General features: G+C 38.6%; 1 protein-coding gene across 2 annotated transcripts in view; it reads left to right on the top strand.

The window, feature by feature from the left end:
- LOC117402925 (peroxidasin-like) overlaps nt 1-15,141 on the top strand; it is a 63,695-nt gene extending 48,554 nt beyond the window's left edge. Inside the window, exons 17-23 of one of the 2 annotated variants that reach the window (XM_034921165.2) lie at nt 657-2,163; nt 4,205-4,339; nt 4,688-4,896; nt 9,139-9,259; nt 10,311-10,452; nt 13,304-13,417; nt 14,417-15,141. In XM_034921165.2, the coding sequence (XP_034777056.2) occupies nt 657-2,163; nt 4,205-4,339; nt 4,688-4,896; nt 9,139-9,259; nt 10,311-10,452; nt 13,304-13,417; nt 14,417-14,542 (2,354 nt within the window). In that variant the 3' untranslated portion in view covers nt 14,543-15,141. The remainder of the gene's footprint in view (nt 1-656; nt 2,164-4,204; nt 4,340-4,687; nt 4,897-9,138; nt 9,260-10,310; nt 10,453-13,303; nt 13,418-14,416) is intronic. The other variant, XM_034004598.3, reaches the window with a different exon arrangement.
- The last annotated feature ends 207 nt before the right edge of the window (nt 15,142-15,348 follow it).

Raw genomic sequence — 15,348 nt, 5'->3', positions numbered from 1 at the left:
AACCCTGCCTGTTGACACCGCAGTGCGATAGCAGAATGCATTTTGAAATGTTTGGACTGCAAGACTTCATGGCGCTTAATGCTCCAGATCAGAAGGCTGAATGTTTGCACTGGTTATGACAACAGGCAAGGGCTTATTGTTCTACTGGTCTTTGACAGAACACAGAGGATTTCATCTGTCAGCAACACAATGCTGGCTGTTTATATTATCTTTCCACTGCTTGCGATTTCTCTCTATCATTGTGTTTTGGACTTTTAGCAGCCACTGAATCCCAAAGCCTGAGGTATTTAATCAGCTGGCTAAATGCTGACAGGAGGTTTAGATTGTCTCCAGCAGAGAAATAGCACTAGACGCTGGCTTCAACATGAACACTGCCGAACATTACTGTTTATTTGTTTGTTTTTATATTATTATTTATTATTGTTTCATTGCTTTGAGAATCTACCTTTTAGTGCTGTTGTCCATAATTTCAGGGTGATTCAAACATCAAGGGCCTCATTTTGTAGCAAGTGCAAAGGCAGATGCAGAGGAGTTAAAAAAAAAAAAAAATCGAACCAACAGCAATAATTGAACTTTTACTACTTCTTTTGTAATTTCATCAGTTCATGTTGCCTGAACATGTCCTAAAAAGTTTCCCTTTTTTCTCCAACTTTAAGCTTTCCGTTACAATGATCTGGTGTCTCCAAGATTCCTGGAAATGATTGCCAACTTGTCCGGCTGCACGGCCCACAGGCGGATTAACAACTGCTCCGACATCTGCTTCCATCAGAAATACCGCAGCCATGACGGCACTTGCAACAACCTGCAGCACCCAATGTGGGGAGCCTCGCTGACTGCTTTTGAGCGGCTCCTCAAGTCGGTCTATGACAATGGCTTCAATCTGCCCAGGGGGGTCAACCCTGCGAGGCAGATCAATGGTCACCCCCTGCCCCTCCCACGTTTCATCTCCACCAGCATGATTGGGACAGAAACTATAACCCCAGATGACAGGTACACCCACATACTCATGCAGTGGGGTCAGTTTTTGGACCATGACCTTGACTCCACAGTGGCTGCCCTGAGTCAGTCGAGGTTCTCCGATGGGCAGCATTGCAGCACGACCTGCACCAATGACCCTCCCTGCTTCCCCATCATGTTTCCACCCAATGATCCCAGGACTTATAGAAACGCGGCCCGCTGCATGTTCTTTGTCCGTTCTAGCCCTGTGTGTGGCAGTGGCATGACCTCAATCCTAATGAACTCAGTCTACCCCCGGGAGCAGATCAACCAGCTCACCTCCTACATCGATGCCTCTAACGTCTATGGGAACTCTCATCATGATTCGGAGGAGATCAGAGACCTGGCCAGTCAGAGGGGCCTGCTGAGACAAGGCATTGTCCAGCGGTCTGGCAAGCCGCTCCTACCCTTTGCCACTGGCCCTCCTACTGAGTGCATGCGGGATGAGAACGAGAGCCCCATCCCTTGCTTCTTAGCTGGTGATCACAGAGCTAACGAGCAGCTGGGCCTGACGACTATGCACACACTGTGGTTCAGGGAGCACAACCGGATTGCCACAGAGCTGCTCAGGCTCAACCCTCACTGGGACGGCGATACCATCTACCACGAAGCCCGCAAAATCGTAGGCGCTCAGATGCAACACATTACATACAGCCACTGGCTACCCAAGATCTTGGGGGAAGTGGGAATGAAGATGATCGGGGACTATAAAGGCTACGACCCCAATGTCAATGCTGGAATATTCAACGCTTTTGCCACAGCCGCCTTTCGCTTTGGTCACACTCTTATCAACCCCACCCTGTACCGGCTGGATGAAAACTTCAATCCCATTCCCCAGGGTCACCTCCCCCTTCACAAAGCCTTCTTCTCTCCATTCCGGATTGTTAATGAAGGGGGCATTGATCCGCTGTTGCGGGGTCTCTTTGCAAAAGCTGGGAAGATGAGAGTCCCAACGCAGCTGCTGAACACAGAGCTGACCGAGAGGCTGTTCTCCATGGCTCACTCGGTGGCTCTGGATCTGGCTGCCATGAATATTCAGAGAGGCCGCGACCATGGAATCCCACCATACAATGATTACAGAGTCTTCTGCAATCTCTCATCTGCCAATACATTTGAGGATCTGAAGAATGAGATTAAGAATCCCGATGTAAGACAAAAACTTGAGCGGTACGTAGACATATATTGCATATTTCATTTTTTGGGGGGGTTGAGTCGGTGTTGTAAAAGTATTAGAAAATGGGGACAGTGTAATAAGTATATTTAAGTGTATCCAGTAATTCCAGAAATGACTATGTAATGTTGTTTTGCATGATTTGGGATTGTCTTGAACAGTCATTTCTTGAACAGGCTTAATTGCATAGCATGCAGCTGGTCCCGTTTTTTTTAGTGCATCATTTTCTATGATTGTATGATACAGTTAAATGCATATCAGATAAATGCATAACTCACTTAATTGCACGAAGCTGCGCAGTCCCGTAGTCCAGTGTACATTGCATTTTCATTTGGATAATTGCAGAATGCAAACAACGTTCAAGTGTTTTAAAAAAAGAAAAGAAAAGAATGTTTGAGTGTTTCAGTAATGGCAGTGACGCAGAACGCATAGCAACAGCATGACAGCGCGGCAAAGCGGATCTGTAAAACTCTGGAGCCAGCACACTACGAGCCTTCATGGAGGCAAATGGTTGTCAGTCTTGTGATCGTTGTTTTATCAGCTCAATCGGCCGAATACTGTGCATACTTCCATCAATTATTATTTTGCTCTGTTGTACTCACAAGATCTATAGTAAGGTACTGTACACACCGGTTTAACTTTTATGTTTAACTGTACTGTATTACAATAACTTGGTTTATGCTGGCTGTTATATACTGTACATTGTTTTATTAAACTTTTCATTTGCCAGAGAATAGTGTTGCTTGTATTGAGCGTATAACGTATTTCAGGTTGGTTTATTTTTCTGAACTTGTTCAGTATATTAAGTTACTTGTAATGGAATATAAGGGAAAAATAAAGTTACTAATCTGATCAAAACGAGTCATATATACATATAGACCTATTGTCATTGTATCCCATTGTATTCCCTCACTCCTGTTACCTGCATACTCTGGTTATGTGCATGACCTCACAGTGGTCCCGAGCCAATGCAAGCTATAAAAAAAAGGCCAACACGATGCTCGGATATATTGTGAAAAGTGTTGAATTTAAACCTAGGGAAGTCATGTTAAAACTTTACAATGCATTAGTAAGACCTCACGTAGAATATTATTATTATTATTATTATTATTATTATTATTATTATTATTATTATTATTATTATTATTATTATTATTATTATTATTATTTATTTATTTATTTTTTCTTAGCAGACACCCTTATCCAGGGCGACTTACAATCGCAAGCAAATACAAATACATTCAAGTGTTACAATACAAGTAATACAATAAGAGCAAGAAGTACAATAATTTTTGTTCAAGTGTGACAAACCACAATTCAATAATACAGCAGATATTAGTTCAGTTCTGGTCACCTCGTTACAAAAAGGATATTGCTGCTCTAGAAAGAGTGCAAAGAAGCGCAACCAGAATTATCCCGGGTTTAAAAGGCATGTCGTATGCAGGCAAACTAAAAGAATTGAATCTATTCAGTCTTGAACAAAGAAGACTACGCGGTGATCTGATTAAAGCATTCAAAATCCTGAAAGGTATAGACAATGTTGACCCAGGGGACTTTTTTGACCTGAAAAAAGAAACAAGGACCCGGGGTCACAAATGGAGATTAGATAAAGGGGCATTCAAAACAGAAAATAGGAGGCACTTTTTTACACAGAGAATTGTGAGGGTCTGGAGCTAACTCCCCAGTAATGTTGTTGAACCTGACACCCTGGGATCATTCAAGAAGCTGCTTGATGCGATTCTGCGATCAATAAGCTACTAACAACCAAAAGAGCAAGATGGGCTGAATGGCCTCCTCTCGTTTGTAAACTTTCTTATGAATAAATAAATAAAAACCAGTAACATAGAGCCCTATTTTGAGCCTGTTTCTAAGTGCAAAGGCAAAATTTCTGAGTGGACTAAAATAATGTTAACTGTATAAAACTGGGCCAAAACTTGTGAGAACAATGCCTGTAATTTAGCTACTCTTTCTTGCAGTCTGGTTGTTTTGCACTAGTTTTGTTTCCGTAACAATATTTCTGTTGGCTTTGTCTTCCAGACTTTACGGCACACCTCTGAATATTGACTTATTCCCTGCCTTAATGGTGGAAGAGCTGGTACCTGGCAGCAGACTTGGGCCGACTCTAATGTGTTTGCTTGCTACACAGTTCAAACGCCTCCGAGATGGGGACAGGTAAGGGCTGTTTGTTTATAATATATATTTTTATTATATAGTGCAGCAAGACTGGAGTATATATCGGGTCTGCCTGCTTTTCCACTTCCAAATTACATATGAACGTGATCCTGAAGTGTGACCTAAAACTTTCAGTTTTTAGTATCTGCTGGATCAATGAGAAGTGTATTCTTGCCCTTTTGATGGTCTGATTTATTTTAATTTATTTTATGATGTTGACATCCTAACACTGTTGCCAGGCATGTATATAAATTCCTAAAAACAAAAAAAAAGTGAAAAGCAACACCAACATATTCTTCCTAAACCAATTAAATCTACCATTTTGCCCTCTTTCCTGTGAGGCAACAGGTTCTGGTATGAAAACCCTGGTGAATTTACTCCAGGCCAGCTGACGCAGATCAAACAGACCTCTCTCGCAAGAGCCGTGTGCGACAACAGTGACAACATCACCAGGGTCCAGCCTGATGTCTTCCACGTTGCAGAGTTCCCACATGGATATGTCAGCTGTGAGGAGATCCCCAGAATGGACCTGCGGATGTGGCAAGACTGCTGTGAAGGTGCTTACAGTATATTCCAATTGTTTACCAAAGATACAGCGAGGCCTTACTACTAAATTATGTGAATAATGGCAAAGGGCTGATGGAAACCATGTCTTACAGAAATGATTGTAAATAATCTCCTTCACAACAGGGTATAATTGAGCATCTTGTGGTGGTGCAAATTATGGGGACGGGTTTATATAGGTTTAGGGGCGTGAAGATGATTAAAATAATTTACGGAACATTAGGAGCCTTGTAACAACAGTAGAAACTGGATGAAAGGATAAGGTAAGGTTACAGAGAGTGTATAGAAACACAAGCATACCATTGCAGTGCTGAGCTTTATAATTAAGCATTCAAATGTAAAATAGTTGGACATGTACTCCAAACTCTCAGTTCTTGGCTCTATCCATTATGAATCAATGTTAATCTGCTGTATGTATGTATGTATGTATGTATGTATGTATGTATGTATGTATGTATGTATGTATGTATGTATGTATGTTTTATTTATTTAATACTGTTTGCAAACAGTGTTCAAGATATTTTAAGTTGAGGCAGTTTCACACAGAGACACTTCGTTACACAGAAACAAGTCTCCTGGACTGGGTTACCTTGCCATGTTGTTGATGCTGAATCTTTGGGATTCTTTAACCAACATTGGTACTGTTAACTGATTTGCTACATTTCAACTTATCTACTTGGCTTTGTTTCTTATTACAGTATAGGTGACCTTTGATCTATAATGCTCTAGATTAGAGTTTCACAAACACTGTTATTTTTGGATATTTGACTGCTTCCTGTCACAAACCAGTTCAACCGTTGCAGGAGGAAGCATTCTTAATCTTTGGCTAGAAAGTACAAGCTCCTTCCAAGCTTGTCTTGTAACAGACAATTGGCAATTTTAGGGCAAAATAAAACCAATTCTGTTCTATGGTACAGTAAAGACTTGGGAGATGTGATTCAAACCAATGTTTTTTCTTTGCAGCCTTTGTGTTTACAGGCACTACATTAAGCTATTTAGATTTAAAGCATTGTGTCACTATAGCTGTAGTTCATGGTGGACTACATTTTCATTAAGATATGCATGTTAATATACATTGCTGCATACAAAACTGCATTCCATTTACTTATTTATACATAATATAAACAACTTAAAAGCCTCTGTTTCTTTTACATTGCCATGTTTTGAGCAGCGGAAACTTTTTCAAAATATTTGTTAATGGAATTTCTACCATAAATATTTTGGTAATTTATAAATGAACGGAATATGTGCTTTACAACAAGGCGCAAATGAAATAAATAATGCATGGTTTACCACAGGTTCTTGAGAGTTTTAGATTGGAGATAAATAGAGAAACGGTACATTCGGTAGATGTAGGTCACGGTGATTTACCATTTTATGATACTGATGGTTCTTTCCTATATCTACAGCAGTGTAAAGCGGTTAATGATATATTGTTTTAGTTTTTCATTAAAAAGATCAGTGCATACACTATTCGTTGGTCTCTCTCTCCCTAATGTGTGACTTTCCAGTAACAGCTCTTTTTCTCTCTATATACTGCTGGCTAATGACAGGATCCGTCATTAAAGGGCTCAAGGGTGTTCCTTTCAAATCTTTTTTTTGTTGCTACAGTACAAAGCCTGAAGTACTTCAGCTCTCAGATTCCTGTTTGACTTTAGGCATTCCTGCTAATGGGAGTATGATCTTCCTGTCATCTGCTGGGGAAATAGTAGGCCTCTGGCAATGCATTGTTTTGTGACAGCTGGGTAGGGGTGTGGGTTTATTACACTCAACTTTAATTGTAACAGGTATTTTGAAATATTGTTGTCAAGCCATAGAGAATAGAGTCCAGTGCCACATAACTTTAGAGATGGCCTTGTGGCTGTCACCGGGGCAACACACCATACAATTTATTAGAGGAAAGCACAAAAAAAAAATAGGCTACAGAAACTAGATATCTTGAGTCCCTCCAGCATCCACCTTCAAGGCTAGAGCTCAACTGAACCCTGAGCATTTTCAGGCCCTTATATATAGTGGCAATTTCCCATAAGCCTACTCTCATTTTAAAAGATACATCTCATTTTTGAAAGGGAGAAAAAACATACATATCCTAAATGTTTGAATAGTATCATTAAACATTATTTTGGCCTAATTCACACGCATATATAATACTACAAAATAAACAAAAGTGCAACTATATCAGCTATGACCTCCGGTGACCCTTAACCTCTGAGGTCACTCTGTCACAGTGGCCATTGAGTGTGTTTTAACTCTTAAGTGGTCACAAGACCTAATATATACAGTTGTTAAATTTAAGGAAGACGATGATAATGATCTAAGTCAGACCAGGGTCACGCTTTCAGCACTTGGGTTCCCTGCTTGTTTTCCTACTTGTAAATACAGTTAGGTTTGTTGTATACATCATTATTAAATTGAATCCAATTTGGTGTTATATCAGATTTTTATAAATCGGATTAACCTCTGTTTGCCCTAGCAGGCAAAAGCGTAAGGATTCTACTGCATAGTTTTGAAAGAATTTAACAAAAACATTGATTTCTGCAATAAAGACCTCTCTACACATTTAACAGCAAGTAGCAGACAAGAACAACTCTCAAATCTGAATGTGTTCTTAACACAGCAGGGGAATAAGTTATTTTAAAGTATTGTGCGTTTTGGAGCGAATACTATATATTGTACATAAAAACTGGACCTGTTTTTATAGCACTTGAAATTCAGACGCTACCTGTTCCAGGTTTACTTAATTCTTAAACAGATATTTACTCCACTCTAATGGCATACATTTTCACTCCAACAGCCCCCTGCACCCAGTAATTTAATACCGTTCACCGCGAACCATTAATTTCTTTATATCCCAGATCATTTTCTCAAAGGTGCTCCAGATTTTTTCAGGAGATCGGACCGTCTTGTGTCTTTTTACTCCTGTGCGAATCAACCATGACTGTTCTGTTAGAGTTGATACAGCATTTCCAGGGTATTCACATTCAAAGCAACACCAAACTTGACATTAAACCATGATATAATATTAAAATGGATACAATCTGTCCTGAAATTCTACAGTTCTGTAAAACGCAGTGATTAATGACATAATTGGCGACTATCAAAAAATGGATGCTTTAAACAGTGCATTTGCAGGTATGTGTGGAAATACATATCACTCAAGGGGCAAAATACATATCACTCAAGGGGCAAAATACATATCACTCAAGGGGCAAAATAGTTATTCTAACCTTCTAACCTTTGGAAAACAAGGTACAACAAAATGTGTTATTTACACCTGGTTCACTGTTTACCAATCATGGACAAAAGCACCTTCTCTGGCCACAACATCGCATTTCATTTTGGATTGACCGACTCTTCTTGATGGAAACTAATCCACATCTGTGAGGTTACTAGACGTCCTCTGATCCACATCTGTGAGGTTACTAGACGTCCTCTGATCCACATCTGTGAGGTTACTAGACGTCCTCTGATCCACATCTGTGAGGTTACTAGACGTCCTCTGATCCACATCTGTGAGGTTACTAGACGTCCTCTGATCCACATCTGTGAGGTTACTAGACGTCCTCTGATCCACATCTGTGAGGTTACTAGACGTCCTCTGATCCACATCTGTGAGGTTACTAGACGTCCTCTGATCCTCATCTGTGAGGTTACTAGACGTCCTCTGATCCACATCTGTGAGGTTACTAGACGTCCTCTGATCCTCATCTGTGAGGTTACTAGACGTCCTCTGATCCTCATCTGTGAGGTTACTAGACGTCCTCTGATCCACATCTGTGAGGTTACTAGACGTCCTCTGATCCACATCTGTGAGGTTACTAGACGTCCTCTGATCCACATCTGTGAGGTTACTAGACGTCCTCTGATCCACATCTGTGAGGTTACTAGACGTCCTCTGATCCACATCTGTGAGGTTACTAGACGTCCTCTAATCCACATCTGTGAGGTTACTAGACGTCCTCTAATCCACATCTGTGAGGTTACTAGACGTCCTCTAATCCACATCTGTGAGGTAACTAGACGTCCTCTGATCCACATCTGTGAGGTTACTAGACGTCCTCTGATCCACATCTGTGAGGTTACTAGACGTCCTCTGCTTTTTGACCAACACGACACCTGCTATGTAGTCCTGTGTGAATCATGCTTAAGTGGTATGTTCTTATGTCCCAGCGGTTCTGATTGAGAGTTCAAGGTGTTTTAGGTGTTCTGAACTGTTTTGTTGTTTTGTTTTCTAGACTGTCGAACCAAAGGGCAGTTTAATGCCCTCTCTTTCCATTTCCGTGGCAAACGCTCTGCAGAATACAGTTTTGCTGATGAAAAACTTTCTGGGCAAGAGGACAAAAGTAACAGTCTGAAGTAAGATTTTTATTTTTTTTTGGGGGGGGTGTATGGACGATTTAGGTGGTGTTAAACTTTGAATATACGTTTCAGTAATGGGTCATTCCAATTCAGGTGAATCAAGGGGGTTGCTTAACTGCTTTATTCAACAGCCAAGGCCAAGGCCTTGAAACAAGCTATAAAATGGTAGTAGAATAATTTAAGAAAAGTTCCAAATTAACAAAGGCCACCAGCGGTTCATAGTCTCTGATTGATCCCAGAACGTTGTCTAGTTGTTTCTTTATGATCCCAATATTTAGGCCCCCCATCCCCACTCACAGAGAAATATGTTCAGAGGTCACCAACATTTTTTGGACAGCTCTTGTTTTGGTGTCACATATCACCTACCGTTTTAACCCTATTCTCCAAATCATGTGGTTTATGTACAGTATAGTCAACCATAAATGGAGGCAACATCCCCAGAATTTGGACTGTTTACTTGAACAGGAATGACTCTAATTGTGTCCGGTGGAATACAAAAGTGTTTTGCCTTTTAAATCTACAGTAGACATAATGGGCATATTTGTAGTATAGGCTTCGGGGTTAACAATGCCATAACAATGACCAAGTACTGTATAATTATTTAATTCAGACCCTGGGAAGTTGCAGTCTGTACGTTTCTATATTTCTCTGACAATTTTTTTTTTTTTATATATATTCGTGAAGGATAAGGATAGACAGACTGATTCTTACCACTTTTCCAATCTGAGATTAGTTTAACCAGAGCCATTGTTTGGTTACAGTATTATGAGAACTTGCATCAGCTGAAAGTGGCGTGTAACCAAATGTGGTTAACTGGGGTGCAAAAACCTAAATATTTTAAACGGCTGACTAAACTAGGTTTTGGAAGACTTGAACAATCGTGTTGGATTTGAATTCAGTTCTTACATTAGGGTGATGTTGTAGTCTTTTGTGTTTTAAAATAAAAGTGAAGAATTCAGTTTTGGATCTTCTCGTGATCATTTCTCGAGTGAAGTCTTGTATTGCAGTAGACTGTAAATTCACTGTTCAGTGTTTTATATCTGTGCAGCTCTGTGGAAGACGGTGCAGAAACAATTAATAATGTAACCTTGTCGACAAGTCCTGACCAACAGAAATCTGAAGCTGCATTTAATGAATTTCAAGACTTTGTGGTAGAAATGCAAAAAACAATCACAAGTCTACGAAAGCAGGTAAGTTCATTTAAAAATAAATACAATTCAGTTTTTAAAGAAAATAACTGTGTACTGTATTGTTCTGGTGCATTTTAAATTGACACAACTTTGTTTACTAATCTTATGTACAAATGGTATTGAGTGCCTTTCAATCAATCAATCAATCAATCTTTATTTTTGTATAGCGCCTTTAATGAGAGCCGCCACAAAGTGCTTCACACGAGAAGAAAAATAAATATAAAGTCTATCTATCTATCTATATGTAATAACAACAATAGTAATGATAACAAGAACACTACCCATAAACTAGTATTTAAAAGACGAGAGAATATCATTTTAGATAACTGGATATGCCAGGCTGTTAAAATATGTTTTTTAATCAAGACTTCAAAACATCAACCGAGGGAGCTTCCCTTACAGTACTGGGCAGGGCATTCCATCATTTCGGTGCAATATACCTGGAGCATCTACCACCTAAGTATTATTATTATTATTATTATTATTATTATTATTATTTATTTTCTGAATAATGGGTATAGACAGTAACCTGGCATCCTTAGGTCGGAGTGACCGATTTGGGGACGTGTGGTGTTAAAAGATCTTTAAGGTAAGGTGGAGCAAGGCCATTTAGAGCCTTATAGGTTAATAATAGCACCTTAAAATGTATCCTAACTCGGACAGAAAGCCAGTGTAGGGATGCCAGCACAGGAGTGATGTGATCTTGTCTCTTAGTCCCAGTTAAAATTTGTGCAGCAGCATTTTGTACAAGTTGCAGATTAGATTGGGCAGCAGTGTGGAGTAGTGGTTAGGGCTCTGGACTCTTGACCGGAGGGTTGTGGGTTCAATCCCTGGTAGGGGACACTGCTGCTGTACCCTTGAGCAAGGTACTTTACCTAGATTGCTCCAGTAAAAACCCAACTGTATAAATGGGTAACTGTATGTAAAAATAATGTGATATCTTGTAACAATTGTAAGTCGCCCTGGATAAGGGCGTCTGCTAAGAAATAAATAATAATAATAATAATAATAATAATAATAATAATAATAATAATAATAATAATAATAATAATAAAGATATCACGTTGCACCAATACTAATTAAAAGACCATTACAATAATCCATTCTTGAAGCTATAAAAGCATGCATCAATCTCTCAGCATCCTGTCTGGGATAAAATAATCAATCTGGCAATGTTTCTTAAATGAAATGAGAGGTCTGGGTCAAAAATGACACCTATGGTTTTTTTATATATTTTTTTTTATTTCTGCTCTAAAATCGTCTTGTTTCTTGTAAAATCTTGTAACAATTGTAAGTTGCCCTGGATAAGGGCATCTGCTAATAAATAAATAAATTATTAATAATAATAATAATAATAATAATAATAATAATAATAATAATAATAATAATAATAATAATAATAATAATACAAAGTCTGTCAAGCACAGAATCGACTAGTGTATATTCTTGTATTGTTTCTGAGTTCCCAATATCATCACTTCTGTTTTGTCTGAGTTTAGCATTAGGAAGATTTTAAACATCCGATTTTTTCAAAATATTAGCAGCAGATCCATCACCCTGCTTGAGGGACAGGTAAAGCTGAGTATCATCAGCATAACCAGTGACAATTCACTCTATATCTACGAATAATATCACCCAAGCGCAGCGGGACCCCACATGTAACCTTTGACAAAAAAAGAGGTCTCCTCCTCAATTAACAAACTGAAACCTGTTGGAGAGATAGGATCAAAACCAGGACAGGACAGTACCTGACAGTCCCACCATATTCAATCAAAGCAGAGTGATCAAAGCTGCACTTAAATCCAGAAAACAAGAACCGAAGGATCACAACACATCATCTGCCACTTGAATTAGTGCTGACTCAGTGCTACAATATGGCCTAAAACCAGACTGAAACTTCTCACATGTTTTGTGTGGCAAGAAATCTGTTAAGTTGCTCTGCCACCACTCTTTCTAACACCTTGGATAAAAAAGGAAGATTGGATACAGGTCTGTAGTTTATTAAGCACATTGGGATCGAGGGTGGGCTTCTTGAGCAAAGGTTTTATTACTGCTGTCTTGAAAGAATTACCTGATGAAAGAGAGCTCTGAACAATATTTAAAACTAGTATTTATTTTTGGATATACTTTTTAAAAGTGTAGAAGAAATGGGAACTAATGTGCATGTTGTGGGTTTTGTCTTTATGCTGCCCAGCTCTTGTTCACGCGTCAATAACAAATGCTTTATATTTGCATCATTGTTTTTGTCAGTTGACATGTCTTGATTTGATATACAGTTGCTCGTTTGATTTCTGGAGGGGTATTTTGTGTAACACACTCCAATTGTGGATTTGTTAATTTTGTTGTGGACTAAAAGAGAAATCTTTGGGTATTCCTGTTTTTGTCAATAAGATTAGAATAGACTGATCTAGCTAGAGACAATGCAGCCCTGTATTTTGAAAGATTATCTTTCCAAGTTAATGTACCTGAAGTCCAGTAGCTCTCCGTCTGTGTTCTAGTTTGCGACACATACTTTGTGTTTACGTGTTGTATCATTGAACCAAGGAGAACATCTTTTTGTAGATAGTTTAAGTTTATAGGGTGCAATAGTATCCAAGGTGTTTGTCAGAGAGTGGCATTATAGTTATCTACCAACTGTCTGACCGCTGCAGAATGAGTAAAATCTAAAACAAAACTTCCAGGAACTTTTTAGAAGTTGATATATTTAGAGATCTAGTTTTAATACAGCATGGTGGCTGTTTCATAGAGTCGGTAATAACATTTCAAAGACAACTGCCGAGTGATCTGAAATCATTAGATCATTGGTGGACATACTGTATAGTAACACTGACTGCTTTTGATCTTGAATCAGATTAAGAAGCTTGAGTCTCGCCTGAGTAAAACTGACTGCACCGATGAAACTGGGAGAGAGCGATCCAGTACAGAGAGTTGGAAACAGGATCCTTGTACCACATGTGAATGCAAAGTATGTACATTTATTTATGTATTCATTCATTTATTTATTCTTCCATGTTATTTTCTTCCCTACCAAATGATCTATACCCATGTATTGTATGGTGCTAGAAAAATGTTTAATTTTAATTAACTCAATTAATAGACGAGCTGGCCAACTGACCATTTATAGGAAACTACCTGCTGACTTCAGTCTGGCTTCTTACAACAGATCCCTTTGCTGCTTCTTATTTTTCCTTCCTCTGTCTTGTGCTTCAGCTTAGTTTCAGCTCTATTTTTCTTGTCCAGTTCCCCTGAATTAGACCCACTTTTTTAAAGTCTCTGAACATGCATTCGAATGTCAGGCGCACAAGATTAAATACACTGCTCTAATAAATGAATGTTCAGAGATGTTTATGCTTAGTGGAAGAAGTGTGTTGATGAGTGCCTCTATACAGGTTACCAGGCCTTGGTGGATCACACACCATATTGGGGGGTGGACAATTGGTACCCCCCTTTCCCAGCATAGACTCTAGTTTTAGATATTTGCATATTACCATCACGTGACCCCACATCTGACTCTATGGGAGCCACTTTGTCATCACAGCATTACAGGGTTTTAGTATACTGTACACATCTCAGTATAGCCCTTCATTGTTTTAAGTATATTTGCTTCTAGGCCATTTATCTGGTGATGCATCTATGGGTTTTTTCCATGTTAAAGGTGTAATAAATACATAAAGATTTTTTTTTTTTTTTCAAATCATGTCAGTTTTTTACTTCTGGGACATTAACATTATACAAAAACGTGGGATCCTATTGCATTTAACACAGTAGGTGAACATAAAAATGTCTTTGCCTGAGTCTAGGTGAAATACATATCAACAGTTAAAACAATAAGGTGCTTGTGAGTTATGCCAGTAACAGTCTGACTTGAAGACATTGATAGACTTCTTGTTGAGATGTTTATATCAGATTATTATGCTAGTTCATGTAGCTATTTTCTAAATTTGTATTTATTTGTTTGTTTTAGGAAGGACAGGTCACCTGTTTTGTGGAGACCTGTCCGGCGGTTGAATGTCCAAGACCAGTGAAACTTAAAGGAGCGTGTTGTCCAATCTGCTTGAACCCAGCATTGAGCAAGAACGAAAAAGTATAAAGCCAAACTTGGAAACAAAACACCAGAAAGACTTGCCCTTTTACAGCCACCTGTGTCGGAATGTTTCAGTTGGTAACAAGAAACCCTTCCAGAACTGTTTCTGTTCTTCAATCGCAAAGGGAGCAGGTCTGATGCAGCCGCTACAGGGCAGCGGTGCCTGAGGTCCTGCAGAGGCCAGTTACCATGGAAACGTTTACATGTTGTGGTGTACATGCTCTTACCTTTATTATTGATATTCACAAGGAGGGAATCACAACTGCAGTGAGTATGAAAGGGAATTAGATAGTTAATATGACAGGGTGGTTTTATTGTGTCTGCCATATTTTATTGTTTCTAAAAGCTTTCTCAGGTTAGAAATGCCAAATATTGGTGCTACTTTTTTCCCCTTTTATTAAGTGTATTTTTTTGCTAAAATATGTATAACTACATATATACATTATGTGCCTTTTATTCTTGAATCACATTTGAGAATATTTTTTAAAGTACTCGACATTTTACAAGAATTACTGCTTTTAACTAAAGTTTAAGGTGCTTTTATACAAATTATATATATGTGTGTGTAAGTATGTGTGTGATATATATATATATATATATATATATATATATATATATATATATATATATATATATATATATATATATATATATATATATATATATTCCCCTTTGTATTACCTGCTTACATTTGAAGATAATGTGAAGTGACTTTTTAACCTTTTTTTGTATGCAAAGATGTCTACTGATTTTGTTTTTTGTTTTAATGTACATTTATCTTCCTGAAAGCATACATTCACAAGTGTTGGTCA

The sequence above is a fragment of the Acipenser ruthenus genome, chromosome 5 (genome assembly GCF_902713425.1).
Source record: "Acipenser ruthenus chromosome 5, fAciRut3.2 maternal haplotype, whole genome shotgun sequence".
Lineage (NCBI taxonomy): Eukaryota > Metazoa > Chordata > Actinopteri > Acipenseriformes > Acipenseridae > Acipenser > Acipenser ruthenus.
Note: the sequence above shows the minus strand (reverse complement) of the source record. Positions and strands in the feature narration are given on the sequence as shown.